Source organism: Heloderma suspectum, chromosome 5, assembly GCF_057233095.1.
Source record: "Heloderma suspectum isolate Gila_16-S chromosome 5, 16-S_ref, whole genome shotgun sequence".
Taxonomy (NCBI): Eukaryota; Metazoa; Chordata; class Lepidosauria; order Squamata; family Helodermatidae; genus Heloderma; species Heloderma suspectum.
The window spans coordinates 176,598,009-176,619,720 of record NC_139462.1 but is presented as its reverse complement, the minus strand read 5'-3'; the positions used below and the strand labels follow the sequence as shown (position 1 = coordinate 176,619,720).

Below are 21,712 nucleotides of genomic sequence, written 5' to 3'. Positions count from 1 at the left end.
GATTTGTACTTGAATATTTTACAATAGCACCAGTATATGATGGCGTGCAGTAAGTAACTGACTCCACCCCTAAACCACCATTTTGCATCTGGTTCCACAACAGCTAGAGATGTGAAGGCCAGGGGGAAAAACAGAAAAAATAAGGGAAAATTTCTTTTTTCCATTTTTTCCCCCGAGGACTGTTTTTGTCTTTTCTGAAAAATAGGAAAAACTGAATGGCTTTGGATTATGAAATATTTACTTTTAGAATTTAAGACAAAGAATTTATAGACGTTTGCTCCTTGGGAGGAAAGCTATGGCAAACCTAGACAGCATAGTAAGAAGCAGAGACATCACCTTGCTGACAAAGGTTCGTATAATCAAAGCTATGATTTTCCCAGTAGCAACGTATGGCTGTGAGAGCTGGACTGTAAGGAAGGCTGAGCGCCAAAGAATCGATGCTTTCGAACTGTGGTGCTGGAGAAGACTCTTACGAGTCCCTTGGACTGCAAGGAGGTCAAATCAGTCCATCCTAAAGGAAATCAACCCTGAGTGCTCATTGGAAGGACAGATACTGAAGCTGAAGCTCAAATATTTTGGCCACCTAATGCAAAGACAAAAGTCACTGGAAAAGACCCTGATGCGGGGAAAGATTGAAGGTAAAAGGAGAAGGGGACAGCAGAGGATGAGATGGCTAGATAGCATCACCGATGCAATGAAAATGGACTTGAGCACACTCCGGGAGAGAGCGCAAGACAAGAAGACCTGGCGTGCTATGGTCCATGGGGTCATGAAGAGTCAGACATGACTGAACAACAACAACAACAATTTATATATTGTTAGCCAGCCTTTATGCCCCGCAAAATGATTTCTAAAAACTATGTAGTAAGAACACTTTTATAGAAAATCTAGAGATGTAAAATGTCTGGAAATAATGAAGCTACGGGGAAAAATATTTTTAATCTGCTCTATAAGAATCCCAGCATAGTTAATTCTTTCATTCCTTATTAAAATTATTGATCTAAAGTATATTTTACTGATAGACATTTATGCCCAGTTTCCCATGTGAGTAGAGTCACCACTGTGCATTCTTGACAGTAAATGTGCATTCCTAGCAGCTTGGGTTTTGTTCTATAGGGTCCTGTGTTTCTGATGCTGTAGCATTCATTTAATGTAGTTCTAATCTATTCAGTTTACCTGAAAAAGTTTTAAAATGATAGTTTTATGAGCAAACTAAATTATATATAAAATAACTTTAGGAATAGAAAGGCTGCTTTATGTTCCTAAAGCAGCTGTCCCCAACCTGGTGCCCTCCAGATGTTTTGGAGGATAGTGTGCAGCATTCCTGACCATTGGCCATGCTGCCTGAGGCCAAAATATCTGGAGGTCACCAGGTTGGAGAAGGCTATCTTAAAGCAACAAAGTCACTTTAGAACTGTCAAAAGTGCTAAAAAAAAAACTATTGCTCATTTTTCAAAGTTTCCAAAATTCCCAGTTTTTCTGGGAAAGAACAGGTTTTTTTTCCACAGCTTCAAAATTTCCAGAAATTTTAGATCTCTACACAAACCCTGAGTCACCATTTTGCTCCTGAGTTCAGTTAGCTAACCCTGGCTCCAGTCTTGGTTCTTGTAACAAATAAAGTAGAAACAAGTCTGGAAGTCTTCCTATACCTGCTGTAGACACTCAGCTCCCCAGAGGTTTAGCAAGCATCTCTACCAAAATATATCATACCTCAATAGCCTTCAACAGACTGCTTCCAAATGGAACATCATTGTATGATAACATTGCAGCACATACTATAGAATGCACACCTGTTAAATCTTTTTCACTGTCATAAACATCATCATCTTCGGAACTTTGCTGAAAAAATCCAAAAGAGGAACAGCATCTGGGGTGATTAATTTATCTCAAGATTATAAGTCACTATGGCTGCAAAAGGATGGACATGGTTTTTGGATAGATGAGGGAAGTCAATATTTCTCCCCCTCTCTATATATGACAAATAACACCTCATGAGGAAAATGTTGTGTGTGAATGCCTAGGAACAGCTCTCCAATGATTCAGACAAGGATCATCTCCAGCCACCAGGAATCACTTGAACAGAAAGACCAAGAATTGCTCCTGAAATAACAGGTATATAAAGCATAAAGGTATATGGTTTTCCCAGTAGTAATGTATGGCTGTGAGAGCTGGACTATAAGGAAGGCTGAGCGCCGAAGAATTGATGCTTTCAAACTGTGGTGCTGGAGAAGACTCTTACGAGTCCCCTGGACTGCAAGGAGGTCACATCAGTCCATCCTAAAGGAAATCAACCCTGACTGCTCATTGGAAGGACAGATACTGAAGCTGAAGCTCCAATATTTTGGCCACCTAATGCGAAGAGAAAACTCCCTGGAAAAGACCCTGATGCTGGGAAAGACTGAAGGCAAAAGGAGAAGGGGACGGCAGAGGATGAGATGGCTAGATAGCATCACGGATGCAATGAATATGAATATGCACGCTCCGGGAGAGAGTGCAGGACAGGAAGGCCTGGCGTGCTATGGTCCATGGGGTCACGAAGAGTCGGACACGACTGAACGACTGCACAATAACAACAACATATTGACCTGTGGCCCATCTGAAGGTTGACAATATGGCCAGAGATCCTGGGACCTATACAAACAGAGAGCAGCCAGGGAAAGTAAAGTAAATAATATCTTATACATGTACACAAACCAAGAAGCATGATATCAAACTGGTAAGAAGAAAGTCACAAACTCTGCAGATATTTGGCCATACCAGTTTGTAGCTCATGGATCAACTAAAATACAAAGTCCTTAAAAAGCAACACAACTCTCCTTTACAGAAATAAAAATACACAGAGACAAGTAATGTTCTGAACCACAGAAAAGCATTTGTGAATCGGAAAACTCATTTTTATCAAAAGAATATGGATGTCAATTTCCAAGTCCGCAATATAATTTTGAAACTGTAACATTCAACCTAAACTTCAGTTATTTTACGTAAGCAAGAACACATGAACAAAATGTGTAAAGTTTCTGTGTAGCTTCATCTTGAAGTATTGTTGAATTAATGCCACAATGACCACCTTTGCAGCTGCATTTCTGAAGTGTAAAAACAATGAGACAGTAATATTGTTTCTTTCAGTTTATGATCCTGTACTTCTGTGTTCATGCATTTTCAGCACATTGCAATAGAATTCCACATTTGTTACTTACAATCTGTTCCTACTCTCATATTTATTAAAAAGGAGCCAGAGTCTCAATCCAAGAAAAGTCTGTAGAGATGCTTTAAATGTCAGACAAAACACGGTAGACTATATATAGCAGGGTTGCTATATTATACTACACAATAGACTCTAGACAGACATCACCTGTTGGAAATGAAATAGCAAGTGCCACAACACTACATTAAAAAAGATAGAACTGATTTAAGGTTATGGAAGATGGATGGAGAATGTCAAAGCACACAAAGATGCTGGTACTATTAGCAGCCAAAATTGTTCTGGAACTTAACAGGCCAGAGTCACTACAGCTAACACACCTGCATTTACACTCTGTGGGGATATATACAGGTACAGTACCTTTAGGCATCTCAACAACATAAACACACCCATCCACTACATGAAATTACACACATGCAGCCCTATGGTCATTAATATGGCATCTGAATACCTCTAGCTTGCTAGAATCTCAGAGGCACAAGCTTTCTGGTACCTACTGGATAAGTGAATTTAACTCTCTACAGTCCCCAACAGAGAACACTACACATCATGGGGTATAAGGTGTGTGTATTTGCACGCGGGGTGGGGAGGGGAGGTGGGAGAGAGATGCTAGAAAAAAGTTCCATATACAGGGCTGTATCCAATATTAGTTGGATACAACCCTGTGTGCAGGTTGTACCCAATGGGTCTTAGAGGAGACTCATTCATTTCAATGGGTCTACTCTAAGAAGGACTAACATTGGATACAACCCACAATTGTCCACAGATCAGAGCATGCAACATCAGTCAAGTGATGGCTCCCATGTGTTGAAGCGGCCGGCCATCGTAGTCCAAACCGCACAAGCCAGGGCCTTGAAGATGACTTTTCACTGGAGGCCGGCCATTCACGCCTTCAGCAGAGGCTGTCATCCCGTGATGAGTCATCAAGCCATGAGATCAAGTGAGGGTGCGTGGCCCTAGAGTTCCCAAGCTCTCGCCCCAGATGTATTTCTCCTGAACTCCTCTGCAAAGATGGGTGGGGGAGAGGAGATGACCGATAGCTTTCCCGAATCCCCCTGGATTGATCCGCAAAGGGGGGGGAGCGACCCACGGAAAGCCCGATGACAGCCTTACAGGCTAGGCACCCCACTCCAACCCACCTGAGGCAGAATGTGGCCCCCCTAGGCTGCGGGCCACCCACAGCGGCACCGCAACTCCAAGCATGCCCTCGACGCCGGCTTGCGGGCGGGAGGGAGGCATTTGCCAGGCGCCCTCGGCCCCACCTGGGCATCCCTCCCCGGCTGTCACGGTCAGCGGAAAGGCGGGGCGAGGAAAGTAAGGCTCCCTGGGGTCTGCTCACCTCGCTGGCCTTGGGAGCCCCCCGGCTGGGGCTGCGTCTCTTGCTGCAGATCCTTCGAGGGAAGGGGCGGCGGCGGCGGCGGCGGCGGCGGCGGCGCCCTCCCCAGGTAACAGCTGGGCTCCGGCTCACGTGAACTGCCTGCCCGCAGCACCGACCGGAGGCGGGGCGGGAAGCCGCCCGCCGGGTGCTCTGCCTCCTACCGGCTCAGCGCCACCCCTGCACAGCGCGCAGCACTCGGATAGCCACGGGGGAGGGCGAGGGAAGCGCCTCTCCGCTGGCCGGAAAGGGGCTCTCTGGCCCGCGGACGGGGGGCGCGCTTGCGAAGGATGCGCGCGCGGAGCGCTCTGCGTCAGCGGGGGCCGCAGCTCGGCGGCGGAACTGGGGAGAGCGGCGTCCCCGAGCGCGGACAGAGCGACGCGCCTTCCCCCGCGAAATGGCATCCCGCGCGTCTGGGCGGCAGGTTTAAGGCGGCGAGGCGCAGGGATTGGCGTCTAGTCTGGAAGGACTGAGGGCAAAAGGAGAAGGGGACGGCAGAGGGTGAGATGGCCGGATAGCATCACCGACGCAATGAATATGGACTTGAGCACGCTCCGGGAGAGAGCGCAGGGCGGGAAGGCCCGGCGTGCCACGGTCCGTGGGGTCACGAAGAGAAGGACACGACTGAACAACAACAACTTTGCAATCCCCAGTTAGGTGCAGCTGCAGCTCGCATAAGGAACCGGGATTTAGAGAGCCTCGTCTCCCCACCACAAATCATTCCTGCCTGGAAGGCCTCTTTGAACAACCGAAGGGTCTCAGGGCACTTTAAGGGCCAGCAGATTTGTTGTGGAATAAATCGTTTGTGTACGAGGGCTCACTTCATTAGATGCAGGCAGTGCGATTCCCGTGTGAAAGATTACAAATGGCACCTGCACCGAAACGTTGAAAGTGTATCCGCCTGTTCAGGGTGCCAGACAGACGGCCGGCCACACCCTTTTCTGGGATAATCCATTCCCCGGCCGGCCGGCATGCTCCGCACACTAAGCACGCTCAGTTCCGGAGTGGTGGATTGTATAGCTACAAACCTTCGGGCTCCCCTAAACCTGCTGCTAACCGCTCTCCTGTGCGTGGACGGTGCTGTTTTGGCGACATAAGGGTCCACACTGAATAAGCTTGCACTTCTGCACACGTGTGTTTATTTTAATGTATATTATGTATCTTGCAGACCATTTTTGAATATGTTCAGCGGTGTATCTCTCTCTCTCTCTCTCTCTCTCACACACACACACACACACACACACACACGGAATGCAGTTGACCTGCATTTCATAGTCTTTGCTCACGTTTTTCCCCCTTTACCTGCCTGTATGTATCTACCAAATGAGGATAATACTTCCATATGTCTGATATACCAGGCTCCAGTCAACAAAAGCACAACCCTGTCTACTTGGAAGCAAGCCCCACTGAATTCAGTGGGACCTATTCCCAAATGAGCATAGGATTGAAGCCTAAATCTGTGTAGTCTTCAACATGTCCAGAGAATTTGTTGGTGCAACTGGGCTACCCCCCACCAAGAATTTACCCTTCTACAGTGTGCCATAAAACACTCCAGTATGTTTTCAGGACTCTCATGGATTCACCCATGAATAAGGAATGGGACTGGAGAATTTTTCTTGCTCCTTGGCCGCTCCCATACTGACAGGATTCCAAAGAGACAGAGGTCCTGCTGGGGTGTTCTAAATCCCCCACACAGAGGGAGATTGGGAGTGAACATACTAGCTTTGCCTTGTCTTCCAGGACTTTGAGGGCAAACATCTGCCCAAGACTGCTCTGCCTGCATAAGTGCCCCATACAACTTCGATCCTTGATTTCCAGGGATGTAAATCATATGACACACCTACACAAGTTCCCTGCTACAGACACTTACCCTCCAAATCATGGAGGCCAACTGAGCTCCCATGTGGTTTTAATCAAGAGGGAAATTAACGCCTGAATAGGGCTATATACATGCGGTTTTGCCCTAACATGCCCCTCTTTGTACCGCTACTGCAGTGTGTGAAAGGGGAGTTTGGAGGCAAGTTCCACCATGCTCATTTGTGAAATGTCTCCTTTTAAGGCACTACTCGTGAAAACAAACTAGAGTTCTTCAGAGAACAGATAAGGTGGTAAAAGTTTCTGGGCAGGATTCAATCAGACACAAATGTAAATTACATTGCTCTAGGGTAAGAGCACTCTAGTACAATACCAATAGTGTTACTTGAGGCAATGGGATTTCCGGGAACACTAATACACCAGCGAACACTACTGGTGTTGTGCTAGAGGTCTCTTGCGCTAGTGCAACATAATTTACATTAGCGCTTGGACAATGCCGTTTGAACATACCTTTTTAAAATCAGTTCAAGCCTTGTACGATTGTATTCTAGCTTGGATGCTGTTAGCAGACTTGAGCATCTCCAAAATGAGCAGAAAGGCAGAATACGAAAGCCCTGTTAAACTGCAGTTCTCAGAGATATTTTGACTGACACACCTATTGGTAAGGGCATTTGGACCAAATGACCATCCCTTTCCTTAACTGTCCCCACACCAATGCAGCTGGTGGAATGCAAGTTGCAGAGAACAGGAAGCAAAGGGCAGGGCAGCTTAGAATAACCTGAACTTATTTACACATAAGGCCAAAAACCAAAGGGATTTGATTCCACTTGTAAACAACATATTCTTTCTGTGTAAGAATGTTTCCAACTCGCCCTCCAATTCCAAATGCAACATCATTTTATTACTTACTTCGCTTTACGTGAGAAACATTGCAGCGGTTTGGCGGTGGTGGAGCAAGTCTGTAGATCAATTTGGACTACAAAATATAGTCAAAATAGATAAACGTACTATACCACTATAAGAGTAGACCCATAGGAGTCAAGTAGATCTATGGACGGTGCTCTTGATACATGGAGGGTTCCAACCTGGAGCACTTTGTCTACTCAACACCCTACCAGCAAGAGCCAGGCAGGGTGGGAGGGGTGTGGAGGTTTTTACAGCTTCCTGTTCCTCTGATTGTTGTTTTCAGCTAGATGGGCCTCTGAGCACATCTAGCTGACTTACTTTCCATGGGCTGGGCAGGACAGGCAGTTGAGGGGCCTACAGATCTATGTCGCTCCTCCACCACCATCCCATCCTCTTTTCTCCTTCCCTGCCCCTCTTCCAAGGTGCTGTTGCAGCCTTGGAAGAGGAGCCACCATGAAACTTTCTGCAGCAGTTGTGAGGAGTAGAGTTGTGGGAAATCCCTGCTCGGATTCTCCTCTCCCAAGGTCGAACAATCCCATGACCCCTGGAATGCCTTCCCAGGGACCTTAGGATTGTTCTGTAAGTGACGGAGGGCACAATCCTGTCAGGATAGGTGACCGCCTCCGAACCCAGAGGCGACCGCCTATCCAATCCAGGCCAGGAGAAGCACGGAGGGGATCGTCCCCTCCGTGCTTCAGCCACCCTGCATTTGCAGCCAGACAGCCGATTTCAGCTAGCTGTGGGAAGACAGAGCAGGGGAAGCAGCTGCCAGACAACACATAGGATGTGTCGTACTGGCATTTCTGCCTTCCCCACCCCGGAATGCCCCCAGGAACATTCCGTTGTGGCCGCTCCATGCTCCTCTTCTGAGCACGGAGCTGTTCCAAGCAGGGGAAGGTCGGTTCTCAGGGAACTGACCTCAGAGTGCAGGCTCCAAGGTTGGTTCCCAGAAACCGATGTATCCTATGGCTGTCTAGCCACTGACTAGCGGCCATAGGATTGCTCCCTAATACTAATTTAAAAACTAAGTGCTTCTGTTTGGAGCACAAAGATGGATCAAATACTTAGGGACTAGTAATATGTGAGTGGCTTATTTAAAACAACAACAACCCAAATTCAAAGCAGGCAGTGCAGGAGTGTAGTTTTAAACAACAATTGCTGGGAAGATTTGTTCCATACTTTTCCAAAATAAATTAATACATAAAGAAGTTTCCTATTTAAAATCTCTATTGAACAGAAGCCTTACTTAAAAATGCTTCCACTTTTTATATAAAACATAGTCACATTTGGTATCAAGTGTAGTTCATTTAAAAAAATATGCAATGCAATTCCCCCCTCCCATGAGTAACAGGCAGCTCCATGACACAAAGAAAAAAGTTTTAGAAGTGTCAGTTTTTCAGGTCATTGGTTTCCCTTGGTGGGAATTACTTCAAAATGTTTTATAGCTCATCATGCTGATAAACAAACTCCCTTGCAGATATAAATCCATCACTATCCTCATCTTCTTTCTCAAATATGTCTTCAACCAGAGTATCATGGTGGCTGTCATTGACTGTTGCACCATGCCTTTCAAATTCTTTCTTCAAATATACTTTTACCTGTGGAACAAGACAGGAAAAACAAACTATTTTAATTAAGTAGCTGTTGAGATGCTTTACATGAAAGAGGCAGAAATGAGAAAGTAGGCCAGTACAAGTAGCCCATCCTATATGTTATAATTTTACCAGCAGTGACAGTTATACCAGTCCTCAAAAAACTTCTGATCTGTGGAAATAGCTACGTACAACATGCTAAATGTTAAACCATAGTTAAAAGTATGGCTTCTTGAAACAAGCTAACATTAATTCATGGTTAGTGATCCTGGCTTGTTTCAATAGGTCACAGTTAGCACTAATCTCAGTTTGTCCATGTTCAGACATAAGAAATCATGGTAAGTTGAAAGTTGAAATGAAAACTTTTGATCTTCCTTGTGGCTACACTAGAGAGGGAAGGAGAAGGGCACAAGCTTGAGGCTTATGCGCTCAATGCTAAACCATGGTTGAGAACTGCATGCTAACTAGGCCAACTGTCTGCACTAACTGCATTTCTCAGGATACATCCAAAAGAGCAGGTGAATTCTGCACCTTTTCCCAGCTAGTATCCCTGATTAAAACTCTAGTTGTTTTGTTGATAAACTCTAAAAGCAGAGCATCGCCAGAAGACATGCAGAGATTTCCAGAAATAACAGAGGTTATGGTAGAAGAATTAACTTTTCTGCAATGTTATTTGTGATGCCTGAGGAATATTGCCCCTTTGCTCAAAAAGGCAGGCAGGACATATACCCATACATATATCTACTTGCAAGTAAGCCTGCATTGCAAATAATTACTGAAAGGGCATTGCACCATCCTTTGCCCACCTGTACTCTGAGTCACAGCCCATATGGCTTCCTATGCAGCAACAGAGCTCTGAGTGCACAAAGGCAGATTAGGGTCTTGCTAAGTTCCAATATAGTTCAGCTCAAAACATGACAGTGCTACAGATTTTATTCACAAACACCATATTTGCATAACAAAGCTTTAAGGGAAGCAAGAGCTAAATTCTCTTTTCCTGTCAAATACATTCAACATAATGGTAGAATGCATTAGCCTATTCACCTCCTCTTTGGATAGCTTCCAGTCATCATTAATATCCATTTCTTGAAAGGCCTCATGAGACCTTGGTCCATTTCTGATTTCTAAAAGGTCAATGTTGAAGATGAGTGTGCTCTCAGGTGGAATTTTTCCTAACATGGTATATAAACATTGAGACAACATTAAGAGTGTTACCTAGAATATAGACATCATCAGTGCTTACTTGTATTCTTCTGCTTGTTTTGTGTTCTTAGCTATAGTGATCAGAAATAGAGAGAGCAATGTAACTGGCTAACTTATGGTGCAATACTATGCATGCTTTTCACTGAGTCCCATTGAACTGAATGGAGTTTACTGCCAAGTAGACATGTATAGGATAGCACCACTGGTCTACTAGTTTAGCGCCACCCCCAATGTGCAGAAAGGTACTTCTGTAAGCGGATGGCATGCAACCCAACATGTTGCACATTTTTTGCTTGTAGATCCACCTGTTCTGGATTTAGAAGGCTAGTCATTTTATGTTTTATTTCTGAAGTGATGTCAGCCCATGCAGCCCTGAAAATGGTCATGCTCAGAAAAACTACAAACACAAATAGATATTTGGGCTAACTTGGTCTTAACAAAAATGGAAGGAGATAAATAGTTCTAATTCGTCCTGTGTAGATTCATTGGGAAGGATACAGAAAGTGGGGTGAGGTGGGGTGTTTCTTATTTAAAGGTTTTAGTGTGTCCTAGCTCTAAATCAATATATCAATACATTTTCCTCTTTTATTTTGCATTTTCTGTGTAAAACCTGCAAAAATAGAGCCTAGTTTTTTAAAGCCTGTTTTGTGTAATATATTAAGGGTGCAGTCCTATGGGGATAGGCAGCCGCCTCCGAACTCAGAGGCAACCGCTTAGCCAACCGCAGGGCAGGAGAAGCACGGAGGGGATAATTCCTTCCGTGCTTCTCCTGCCCTGTATTTGCAGCTAGATAGCCAATTTTGGCTGTCTAGCTGCAGGAAGGCGGAGTGGGGGAGGAGACTGCCAGACAACACATAGGATGTGTCATACCGGCATTTCTGCCTTCCCCACCCCAGAACACCCCCCAGAACACCCTGTTTTGGCCACTCTGTACTCCTCTTCCGAGCATGGCGCGCAAGGCTGTTCTGAGCTGCCTGTGAGGCAGGGGAGGGGGGAGGTCGGTTCTCCGGGAACCAACCTTGGAGCATGGGCTCCGTGGCCAGTTCCCAGAAAACCACATTTCCTATGGCCATCTAGCCGCTGACTAGTGGCCATAGGATTGCTCCCTAAGTCAGTTTCTTCCCTAGTATTTCATCAACCTTTTGCCTAAAGCAGTACCAACAAGCTGTAGAACAGTCTTCTTGCATGTCTAAGGCTGCAATACCATAGCACACTTTACCTGAAATAAAGCTGCGCTGAACAAAATAGGGCTTACTTTTGAGAAAAGACTAACAGGATTGCACTATAAGGCTGCAATCCTATTGAATCCAATGGGGCTTACTTCTGAATAGACATGCACTGTAAGTCCTGTTAATATTGGGCAGTCATGTTTGAAAATATAGAACTAAAGGAAAATGGAAATAGATATTCAGATCCCAACTATAGTACATGAGGCCCTTCTGTATATATCACAGCTTTGCCTAAGATATATTCAATATATTTGTTCTTCTCACTTAATAAGTATCAAACTACAAAAACTGATGGACCTCCTCACTGTATGTTTTCTTAGTTCTATTGACATCAGTGGAAATAACCACGTTAAAGCAAATCTGTAACATGGAAATCAACATGTTAACGGTCTCCAACATGGTGCCCATGGGCACCAATGTGCCCACAGACACTGCTCAGTACCCACCAGGCTCCCCGCCCTCCTGAATTTTATTTTACTTAACTTATTTTTTTTTTAATTAACTGGCAGGCTAGCATGCTTCAAAGACAAGTGTTGCCCTCCAGCACCATCTTCATTTTGGTTTAAATGAGTGATTTTAAGTTTTGGAGCTCAGGCCCAACCTCTGCCCTATACTTAGGTTCTTGGGGAAGTTTCTTTTCTTTTAGCCTCACCAATTTGCCTTTTATGAATGAGCAAGCCCACCAATGGCAGCCATTTTCTGAGAGTGCATATAATACTCAAAATTCACCCAGCAACCCAAAAAGTTGGGGACTCCTTTGGTACTATGATCAAGATATATTGATGTTTTGTAAATGAAATGACAATGTTAAGGAACTCTTAAGCCTGGACAGAGTTCACTGGAACCATTACCTTTCCCTTCTTTTCCATAACCCAGCGATGGAGGAACTGTTAGCTTGCGTTTCTCTCCCACACACATCTGTGTCAAACCTTTATCCCAGCCTTGGATAACTTCCTTTATACCAAGAGTAAACCATGTAGGCTGGCCACTGTTATGCTTGTGGCTGAAACAAACATAAAATACATTATGCTAAATAGTGGAAAAGAACTGTCCTGCTGGATCAGACCATAAGTTCATCCATTTCAGCACTCATCTCCAACAATAGATAATTGCACGCCCCTGGGAAACTCATGACCAAAACAGCCATCCTGTGTAATTTGTCCCTGGCATTTGGTAAACTAAAGGGTAACGAAAATGATAGGTTATGGGCCTCTTCCGTACAAGAGGACCTTTTAATTAAAAAAACCACTAGGTTAGTAGTGGTTTATGATAGAGTTTCCTTACATTATAAGAGAGGACTTAAAAGACCCCGAACTCTAGGTAAGCAATCACTGTTACTGGCTGTAAGCTTGAGACAAACAAGAAGTATTTCATCATACAATGCATAATTAACTTATTGAATTCATGACCGCTAGATGTGATGGTGGCCACTAGTTTAGGCAGCTTTGAAGATGCGTTGGACAAATTTGACAGACATTCTACTATGAGCCAGAGGGTGCTTTCAGACAGAGTGCTCTTAGCGCTAGCAATTAGAAGGCATTGTGCAGCTATTCCATCTTTTTCGCCTTAACCGATTGTCTGTGTTAAGGAAAAAGACAGAAGAAATAGTAAGAAAACCCAGTAGGGGCATGAGTAGAAGATGATGACTGGACCCCCATAAACCTTTGTGAATGAGGCAGGGCAATGAAGCCATAAAAGCCTCATCTGGAAGCACCCTAAGGATGTAATCCTGTGTGTGCTTAGACAGAAAAAGTCCTCCAGCTCCCATCACGCCCCAGCCAGCTAGGTGGAGGACTTTTTTTCCTGTCTAAGCACACACAGGATTGTGTCCTAAGATGCCTTTCCTAAGAGCCTATAGCCAATCCTCATATCCCACTGTGCTTTACTGCATTGAACATACATCAACTCATATACTGTTCAGTTGCTTTGACACCCCTTTTTGGAAAGAGCCTTCTGAAGCTCTTCACAATCTGCTTTGGATTTTGCCACACCAAATACTTTGGTTTCATCCACAAACCAGACTTCCTGATTATTCACCCTTGACTCCATGAGCCAGTTCCCACATAACACTAAGCCACCATGGCTTAATTTCCCTCTGGGGCTTGTAGTTGTGGTGCTGGCCGCCATTTTTAAAATGCAAGATATGGTGGGGGTACTGTGGCTTGTCATTATGTGCGAACCCAGCCAGGGTGGGTTGTTGGGATGATTAACAAACCACCCAGAACCCATGCCCTGTTTTAGGGTTGTTGTTTACATGTGAAACAGGTCAATATCAGGGATGGTCAAACCCCAAGGATGGGCTGTCACCCAGCCCCATCTGGACTCTCTAGATCAGGAGTGTTGACCTCTTTCACCCTGAGTGCCAAATTCCACTTAGCTCTCAGGGGCCAGATTCCAGTGGCAGAGGCAGGGGGCAAAAATACCAGCATATCTTAGACTGACATTTACTGCCGGTAATTAAGCTTTAGGAGAGGCATTTCAACGTTTTAAAATGGAGAAAAAAATGCACAAAAGCCATGAAGCCACCAAACAATCAGGGATGGGAAGGGGGTGGGGCCAGGGGATGGGGCTATTTGGGGAACCCTGGAAGGCCAGCTTGGGACCTGAGGTGAGTCAGATTTGACCCCTGGGACTGTGGATCTGCATCCCCGCTCTAAATGCTGTGAGTAAGAAGGAGGCTGGCAAGCGTGGGGGGTTTGTGCCTGGCTCACGCACAGCCTCTGGAGGAGTGGGGGGGGGGTAGCAGTGCCACCATGCTGGGCCAGGCCTCACCACAGGGATTTTCAGGTGCTGCAGGAGGCCAGGTAAGGACCCCCAAAAGGCACTAAAAAGGCTCTGGCTCCCAACGGATTATGTTTCCATGGGTCACCAGGCCTTTGTAGAAAAAAAGATTCCCAGTCTTGCTCTAGATCTCTCTCTTTTAAGAACAAAAAGGGTGAGTAAGCGGGGGAAGGAACATAACAGAGGTGTATAGAATCATGCATAGTGTGGAGAAAGTGGAGAGGGAGACCTCTTCCATAATACGAGGTGGGGGCTTCCAGTAGGCATCCATGTCACTGTTGCCACCATTATGTGACTGGTGAGGTCAAAGCAAGGCAGCTAGGCATGCAGAGGTATGTGTCCACATCTCACAGCCACACATCAACCTTTGGTTCAGGACCAGTAATCATAGCAACTTACAATACCAACTTTATGGTTGGGCAATGCCTTTATTAGAACCAATCAAAATGTCACAAGTGGGTCCTAATAAAGATATTGTCCAACTGGAGATTGGGTAATTTTTCTTATAAACCAACATGGACCTTTGCTTTTTATAATACATACTTTAATATTGACTGATACTTAATAAAAATTGCAGTGATTTGGGTTTGCCAGTCTATGATCACAGCAGGGTACCAGATATCACTAATGACGGGGATTGCCTTAGCCACATAGGTGCTCTAGGCAAAATTCAGCTTTGCTTCCTCGCACCCAGTTTTGGGCCCTGCCTGCAGCTTCACTTCACCTTCACCCTTTGGGGTTTTTATCTTTCCTATAATCATGTCAGCTAGCCATGCCCATCTGACATACCCCACGTGTTTGTTTTTCACCAGTTCATGCTTCACATCTGCTCCTGGACCCAATAGGCTTATTTCCCCGATTGTCTGCTGCTTGGACAGTGTGGTGCAGTAGCCAGTCACTACCTCTCAGCCTGACCTACCTCACAGGTTTGTTGTAAAGACAGAATGGGGAAGGTAGGCAGAGAAAACCATGTACACCTCAGCTTCTTGGAAGAAGGGTACAACAACAACAATAATAATAGTAATATAGCCTCTGTATAGCATCAGGCCCAATAACCTGCCTGTGGAATTGCATGCATACCACAAGTTTCACAGCGCTGCTAATTCAACAGAGAACATGATGTATTCTCCCATCATACCAAAACGTAATTTCTGGAAGACATACTCACGTGGAATGAAAAAGTGAGCCATCTTTTTCTAAATAGCCTTCATAGTGCACCAACATCATGTCTCCCGGCTTGGTCTTCCTCTTGCAAATGAATGGTTTATGGAGCACTTCGATCTTTACTTCTGGTTCTGGAATGAGAGCTCCAGTCGCCAAAGTCACAAACGCAAAAGAAAGGAAAGTCCAAAAGGCACCTTCCATTTTTAACACAAAATATTTTGGGGGGGGTAACTTTCATCATAAATGCACCGCAAACATAAAAAAAAAAAAAAAAAAAAACAGAACACAGAGCGATGTCTAAAGAAAAGTTACTCCTAATAAATGGTCCAAGGACGCTATATTTCAAGACCAAGTTAAAAGTATCTCTAAGGATTTCATGGATTCAGTTTTAAAAAATTATTAAAATTTCTTAAACGCCTTTCTTAAAAAAAAAAAAAAGACTCAAGGCGACTTACACAACTAAAATATGCAAAGAATTCAAAACAAATTCAAACAGCTGAAACCACTCATCAGTAAAATCCCACGACCACAGAAAGTGCGTCTTTCCCACCGCTGTCAAGGACCTGGTCTTTGAACAGCCGCTGCAGGCAAGTTACCACGCGCCCCACGGGGCCCTCCGCAGATCAGGGCGGCGCCGGAGAAGCACAGGCACCGGGGCTCGAACTCTCTCCCGGCCTCCGCCATCCCCCATCCCCGCTCCTCAAATCCGCAGACGTGGCAACGCGTTGAGGGACGGGCAAACCCCCGCTCGCCGTCCCGTCTCCCTCGATCACCCACCTCTCCCTCATTCCGGTTGGCTGAGTGGGAGAGCCGGACTCAGCATCCAGACGCTCCATTGGGAAGCAGACCTGTTCATCTTCACGTTTCCCCCCCCCCCGCGTCAAAAAAGCTCCCATCTGCGAGCGGTGATTGGCCGCCGCAAGATTCCAAGACGAGAACGCCGCGCAAGCATTTTGGAATCCCTCAGCACAATACAACCGGCTTCTGCGCTGCCCTCATTGGCTGACCCTGTGGGGAGAGAGGCGCGCTCATTGGCTCGCGAGAGCCCATCGGCTCTCTGGCGTTACAGCCGCGCCCCTTCTGCCCCGTCACGTGAGGGGTTGTATTCCGAAACGCGTTTACGCTACCCCCGGGGACGAGCGCGTCTCGCCGCTGGAATGGGCCCTGGATTTCTACTCTAGCAGCGTAGCGCTGCGCGGTTGGTCGATAAAGTCCGGGGGAAGAAGGCCGGGAGGCGGGGCGGGCTTCTGCCAGCCTCAGGATGGCCCTGGGTGTCCGCGCTTCAGCCGCGGGGCTGAGGGCGTAAAAGTTTCCTGGGGGGAAGGCCAGGGGAGAGGTTTCCCCTGTCCCAAGCAGATCTGGATGGGGGGGCCCTTGTCACCATGGAGGGGGTGCTGTACAAGTGGACCAACTATCTGAGCGGTAAGTGGAGCCTGGGTCTGCCGCCCTCCTCCCCTCGCTGTCACCACAGGGGCCAAGCCCTGGTCATGATCTTGGGACCGGGCCGGGCGCGCGGGGAAGGAAGGGATCCTGTCACAGATGCCCGATGCTGACGCTACTGGTGGATTGCGGCCCCAAGCACTGCAGGGGGACAGGCACCCCCCCCCCAACGATTAGGGCAGCCTTCTCCAGTGAGATGCCCTCCTGCAGTGTTTGGCATCAACTCCCATCAGCCCCAGCTACCACGGTCAATGGTCAGGAACGCTGGGAGTTGTAGTCCAAAACATCTGGAGGGCGCTGGGTTGGGAAAATCTGGATTAGAGGCACTCGTGTAAGATATGCTACTCCCCCCCCCCCAACGTGAGTGGCTGTAGCTCAGGGGCTGATGGCGCTTGCTTTGCAGGCAGAAGGTCCCAAGTTCAATCCCTTGTTTTTCAAGCTAAAAACGATCTTGGGGAGCAAGTGATGTGAAGACCTCTGCCAGAGACCCTGGAGAGATGCTGACAGAGGAGACAAGATAGGGCTAGAGACAGACCAAGAGTCTGCCCTGGTATAAATAAGGCAGCTTCTTATGTTCCTTCCTACAAGCTGCATCTGGCACCATCTCAGCTCATCCATGTAGTTTGGAGGGGAAGATCCAAAGTTAGAGGAATCTGCTGTCAACTAGGTGATAAATAATTATAATATATAGGTGATTTTGTTAGTTTGTTTGATCCTTTTGCTTCTGTATCAGTGGTATACTGCTCTTAAAAAAAAAAAAAAAGCAAACAGACTTGCCAGAGATAGCCTTCCTCAATTTACTAAAGTCAGAGCTGCCTGCAAAAAAATAATGTATATGTGTTACAGGGTGTGTCTGTGTCCTTATGATCATGATCAGGAAATTGGGCAAGCACATTTTCTGTTTTGGTGGTTAATCTTTGGGCAGTCACACAGTGAATACAAAAATAAGTGGAAGTAAAGCCGTAGCATTTCAACCAGTTTTGCTTAACCATATAGAAAAGAAGAAAAAGGATAACTAATCTGCTGTTCCTGAGGCTCACCAGTATCTATGTATCTAACATGGCAGCTTGACTGGTAGAGTTTGCCAATCTAGTCGCCGAGAAAGAATTGTTACTTGCCCTTCATGAGAAGGCGAGTGAGTGGCTGTCTGCAAGATTATCTTCAGTCCAGAAGATTTCATTGGGACTTGCAGACTAAATAGGCATAAACCAAATTGTTTCTCTTAAATGGACTGTTTAAAAATGCTGCAATCACAGTGGAATGCATGTCTACTCAGAAATAAGTGTTACTGAGTTCAGTAAGCATTACTCTCAGGATTGCAACTGTATACTTGAAGAAGAGTCAAATTTCAAGCTTTGTTTGCTCCCTCTTTTGTAAGGTGTTTAGTTAAGAATTATACAGAGGAAAATCTGTTTCTTTAAAAAAAAATCTTTACAAACATTATTTTATATAGATTAGCAAGGCTTCCTGTATGAATTTTATTTTTTTGTAAGATTTATATAACACTTTTCAATCAGTTTCAAAGCAATGCAGTGAAACCATGGGAGTGAAGTTCTTCCAGGTTGGTTGCCCTCTCACTTGGCTGACTTTGATGATGTTGAAAGTCTGGCTTCCCCAATTAACAAAGGTCTGATTCACATATTTTTCTTTCTACACAAATGGTCCCATCCACCCACAGGCACATGCTCAAGTAAACATAGGTAGTGTATGAATTGGGTAATCGTGGATATAGCTAAAAACGATTCCCTTGATTCTGGCACTTTTTTCAAATTGGCATTACTATGGGAATCTTTGCCAGTTTTAGCCATGATCACCTAGTTTAGGCCTTATGTTTGCCCATGTTAATTTGACGTAGGAGTGTGTTAACATACAGGAAGAATATTGTGCCAACTGCCCCGGAGGGCCAGCTAAATTGTATCATGTGCTACTCTGCCATGATCTTGCTTTGAAGTGTCACATTACAGCAAATGATAGCATAGTCTCATTTATCTTTTTGCTGCATGCTTTTTTTTTAAAAGAATATGTTATCTTTGAGTCTTGTACAAATATACTTTGTTCTAGAAATACTTACACAGTAAACAGTAAAAAGGGTGCATGATGAATGGATTCAAGAGTTCATGACAGTGCAGTGTACAGCATGAAAGAAATAGGGAGGTGTGGCGGTTCCTGTTCCACTGTGTTGTAGAGCATGGAATGTATAAGGGTGAGGGTTTCTTAAGCATGGAATGAGATTTCATTTTAGCCCAAGAAGTATATTTAAGCAGACTGGCCATTCTCAGTGGCAGAAATAATTTCATATATATAAACAGGTTATTTCCATTTATTTTGTTGTTGTTGTTTATTCGGTCAGTCGCTTCCGACTCTTCATGACTTCATGGACCAGCCCACGCCAGAGCTTCCTGTCGGCCATTGCCACCCCCAGCTCCCCCAAGAGTCCATCACCTCCAGAATATCATCCATCCATCTTGCCCTTGGTCAGCCCCTCTTCCTTTTGCCTTCCACTTTCCCTAGCATCAGCATCTTCTCCAGGGTATCCTGTCTTCTCATGATGTGGCCAAAGTACTTCAGTTTTGCCTTTAATATCATTCCCTCAAGTGAGCAGTCTGGCTTTATTTCCTGGAGTATGCACTTGTTTGATCTTCTTGCAGTCCAAGGCACTCTCAGAATTTTCCTCCAGCACCACAGTTCAAAAGCATCTATCTTCCTTTGCTCAGCCTTCCTTAGGGTCCAGCTCTCGCAGCCATAGGTTACTACGGGGAATACCATTGAACTATGCAGACCTTTGTTGTCAGTGTGATGTCTCTGCTCTTCACTATTTTATCAAGATTTGTCATTGCTCTCCTCCCAAGAAGTAAACGTCTTCTGATTTCCTGGCTGCAGTCAGCATCTGCAGTAATCTTTGCGCCTAGGAAGACAAAGTCTGTCACTGCCTCCGCGTTTTCTCCTTCTATTTGCCAGTGATCAATCAAGCTGGTTGCCATAATCTTGGTTTTTTTGAGGTTGAACTGCAACCCAGCTTTTGCACTTTCTTCTTTCACCTTCGTCGTGAGGTTCCTCAGCTCCTCCTCACTTTCAGCCATCAAAGTGGTGTCATCTGCATATCTGAGATTGTTAATGTTTCTTCCAGTGATTTTAACTCCACCCTTGGCTTCATTGAGCCCAGCACGTCGCATGATGTGTTCTACGTACAGGCTGAATAGGTAGGGTGAGAGTATACAACCCTGCCGTACTCCTTTCCCAATCTTAAACCAGTCTGTTGTTCCGTGGTCTGTTCTTACCGTTGCTACTTGGTCGTTATACAGCTTCCTCAGGAGGCAGACAAGATGACTTGGTATCCCCATACCACCAAGAACTTGCCACAATTTGTTATGATCCACACAGTCAAAGGCTTTAGAATAGTCAATAAAACAGAAATAGATGTTTTTCTGCAACTCCCTGGCTTTCTCCATTATCCAGCAGATATTGGCAATTTCGTCTCTAGTTCCTCTGCCTTTTCTAAACTCAGCGTGTACATCTGGCAATTCTCGTTCCATGAATTGCTGGAGTCTGCCTTGCAAGATCTTGAGCATTACCTTACTGGCATGTGAAATAAGTGCCATTGTTCGATAGTTTGAACATTCTTTGGTGTGGATACCCTTTTTTGGTACGGGGATATAAGCTGATCTTTTCCAATCTGTTGGCCATTCTTGTGTTTTCCAAATTTGCTGGCATATGGCATGCATCACCTTGACGGCATCATCTTGCAAGATTTTAAACAGTTCAGCTGGGATACCGTCATCTCCTGCTGCCTTGTTATTAGCAATGCTTCTTAAGGCCCATTCAACCTCACTCTTCAGGATGTCTGGCTCTAGCTTACTGACCACACCATCAAATCTATCCCCGATATTATTATCCTTCCTATACAGATCTTCCGTATATTCTTGCCACCTTTTCTTGACCTCTTCTGCTTCTGTTAGGTCCTTGCCATCTTTGTTTTTGATCATACCCATTTTTGCCTGGAATTTACCTCCGATGTTTCTAATTTTCTGGAAGAGGTCTCTTGTCCTTGCTATTCCATTATCTTCTTCCGCTTCTGCACATTGCTTGTTTAAAAACAATTCCTTATCTCTTCTGGCTAACCTCTGGAATTTTAATTGGGCATATCTCCCCCTATCCCTGTTGCCTTTTGCTTTCCTTCTTTCTTGGGCTGCTTCCAGTGTCTCAGCAGACAGCCATCTTGCCTTCTTGGTTTTCTTTTTCTTTGGGACGTTGTTTGTTGCTGCCTCCTGAACAGTGTTGTGAACTTCTGTCCATAGTTCTTCTGGGACCCTATCTACTCAATCTAGTCCCTTAAATCTATTCTTCACCTCCACTGCATATTCATGAGGAATATTAGTGAGCTCATATCTAACTGATCTGTGGGTCTTCCCTGTTCTCTTTAGTCTGATTCTAAATTGTGCAATAAGAAGTTTGACCATCTTCCGACCTGGGAGTCCCATCTTCCGATAGTATACTGACATATCTCTGGTTGTACTGATCCATTTAGTTTTCATGGCAAGAATAGTGGGGTGGGTTGCTGTTTCCTTCCCCAGGGATTGTATTTAGTCTGAGCTCTCTGTCATGACCTTCCCGTCTTGGGTGTCCCTTCACGGTTTAGCTCATGACGTCATTGAGGTGCTCAAACTCCAGCACCACGACAAGGTAACAATCTCCTTTGCTGAAGCCATTTATTTTACCTGTGTTTAATTTAAAACATTTATACCCCACTTTTCCCCTGGGAGCTCAAGGCAGCTAACAACATAATTAGTACAAAATATTGCTGCCATATTTAGCACCTTGCAGACACTGGATGACTTTGCATTGCACAGAGATGGTAGAAGCCCAGGCCGAGGACAAGGCAGATGTGATTTGGAAGTGCATTAGAAGTTTGTACGGAAATCAAGAGCTGGGGAGGGACAAGCAGCTGAAGCTGAATGTTGCCCTGTCACTAAAGTGCTGCCAAAGCCCCTCTCTCCTCTTCATAAGC

General features: G+C 45.3%; 3 protein-coding genes across 3 annotated transcripts in view; 1 reads left to right on the top strand and 2 right to left on the bottom strand.

The window, feature by feature from the left end:
* SCRN1 (secernin 1) overlaps window positions 1-4,703 on the bottom strand; it is a 50,639-nt gene extending 45,936 nt beyond the window's left edge. Inside the window, exon 1 of the mRNA XM_084858442.1 lies at window positions 4,542-4,703. The gene's annotated coding sequence lies outside the window, so the exon portion shown is untranslated. The remainder of the gene's footprint in view (window positions 1-4,541) is intronic.
* Window positions 4,704-5,688: 985 nt separating this feature from the next.
* FKBP14 (FKBP prolyl isomerase 14) lies at window positions 5,689-15,975 on the bottom strand. Its single transcript, XM_084858441.1, has 4 exons — window positions 15,272-15,975; window positions 12,174-12,325; window positions 9,935-10,062; window positions 5,689-8,896 (listed from the first exon to the last, which is right to left on the bottom strand). The coding sequence occupies exons 1-4, from the start codon at window positions 15,466-15,468 to the stop codon at window positions 8,738-8,740; spliced, it is 636 nt and encodes a 211-aa protein (XP_084714567.1). The 5' UTR covers window positions 15,469-15,975; the 3' UTR covers window positions 5,689-8,737.
* A 522-nt stretch (window positions 15,976-16,497) lies between these two features.
* Window positions 16,498-21,712, top strand: part of PLEKHA8 (pleckstrin homology domain containing A8) — a 35,513-nt gene continuing 30,298 nt past the window's right edge. Inside the window, exon 1 of the mRNA XM_084858440.1 lies at window positions 16,498-16,689. Within this exon, the coding sequence (XP_084714566.1) occupies window positions 16,650-16,689 (40 nt within the window). The 5' untranslated portion in view covers window positions 16,498-16,649. The remainder of the gene's footprint in view (window positions 16,690-21,712) is intronic.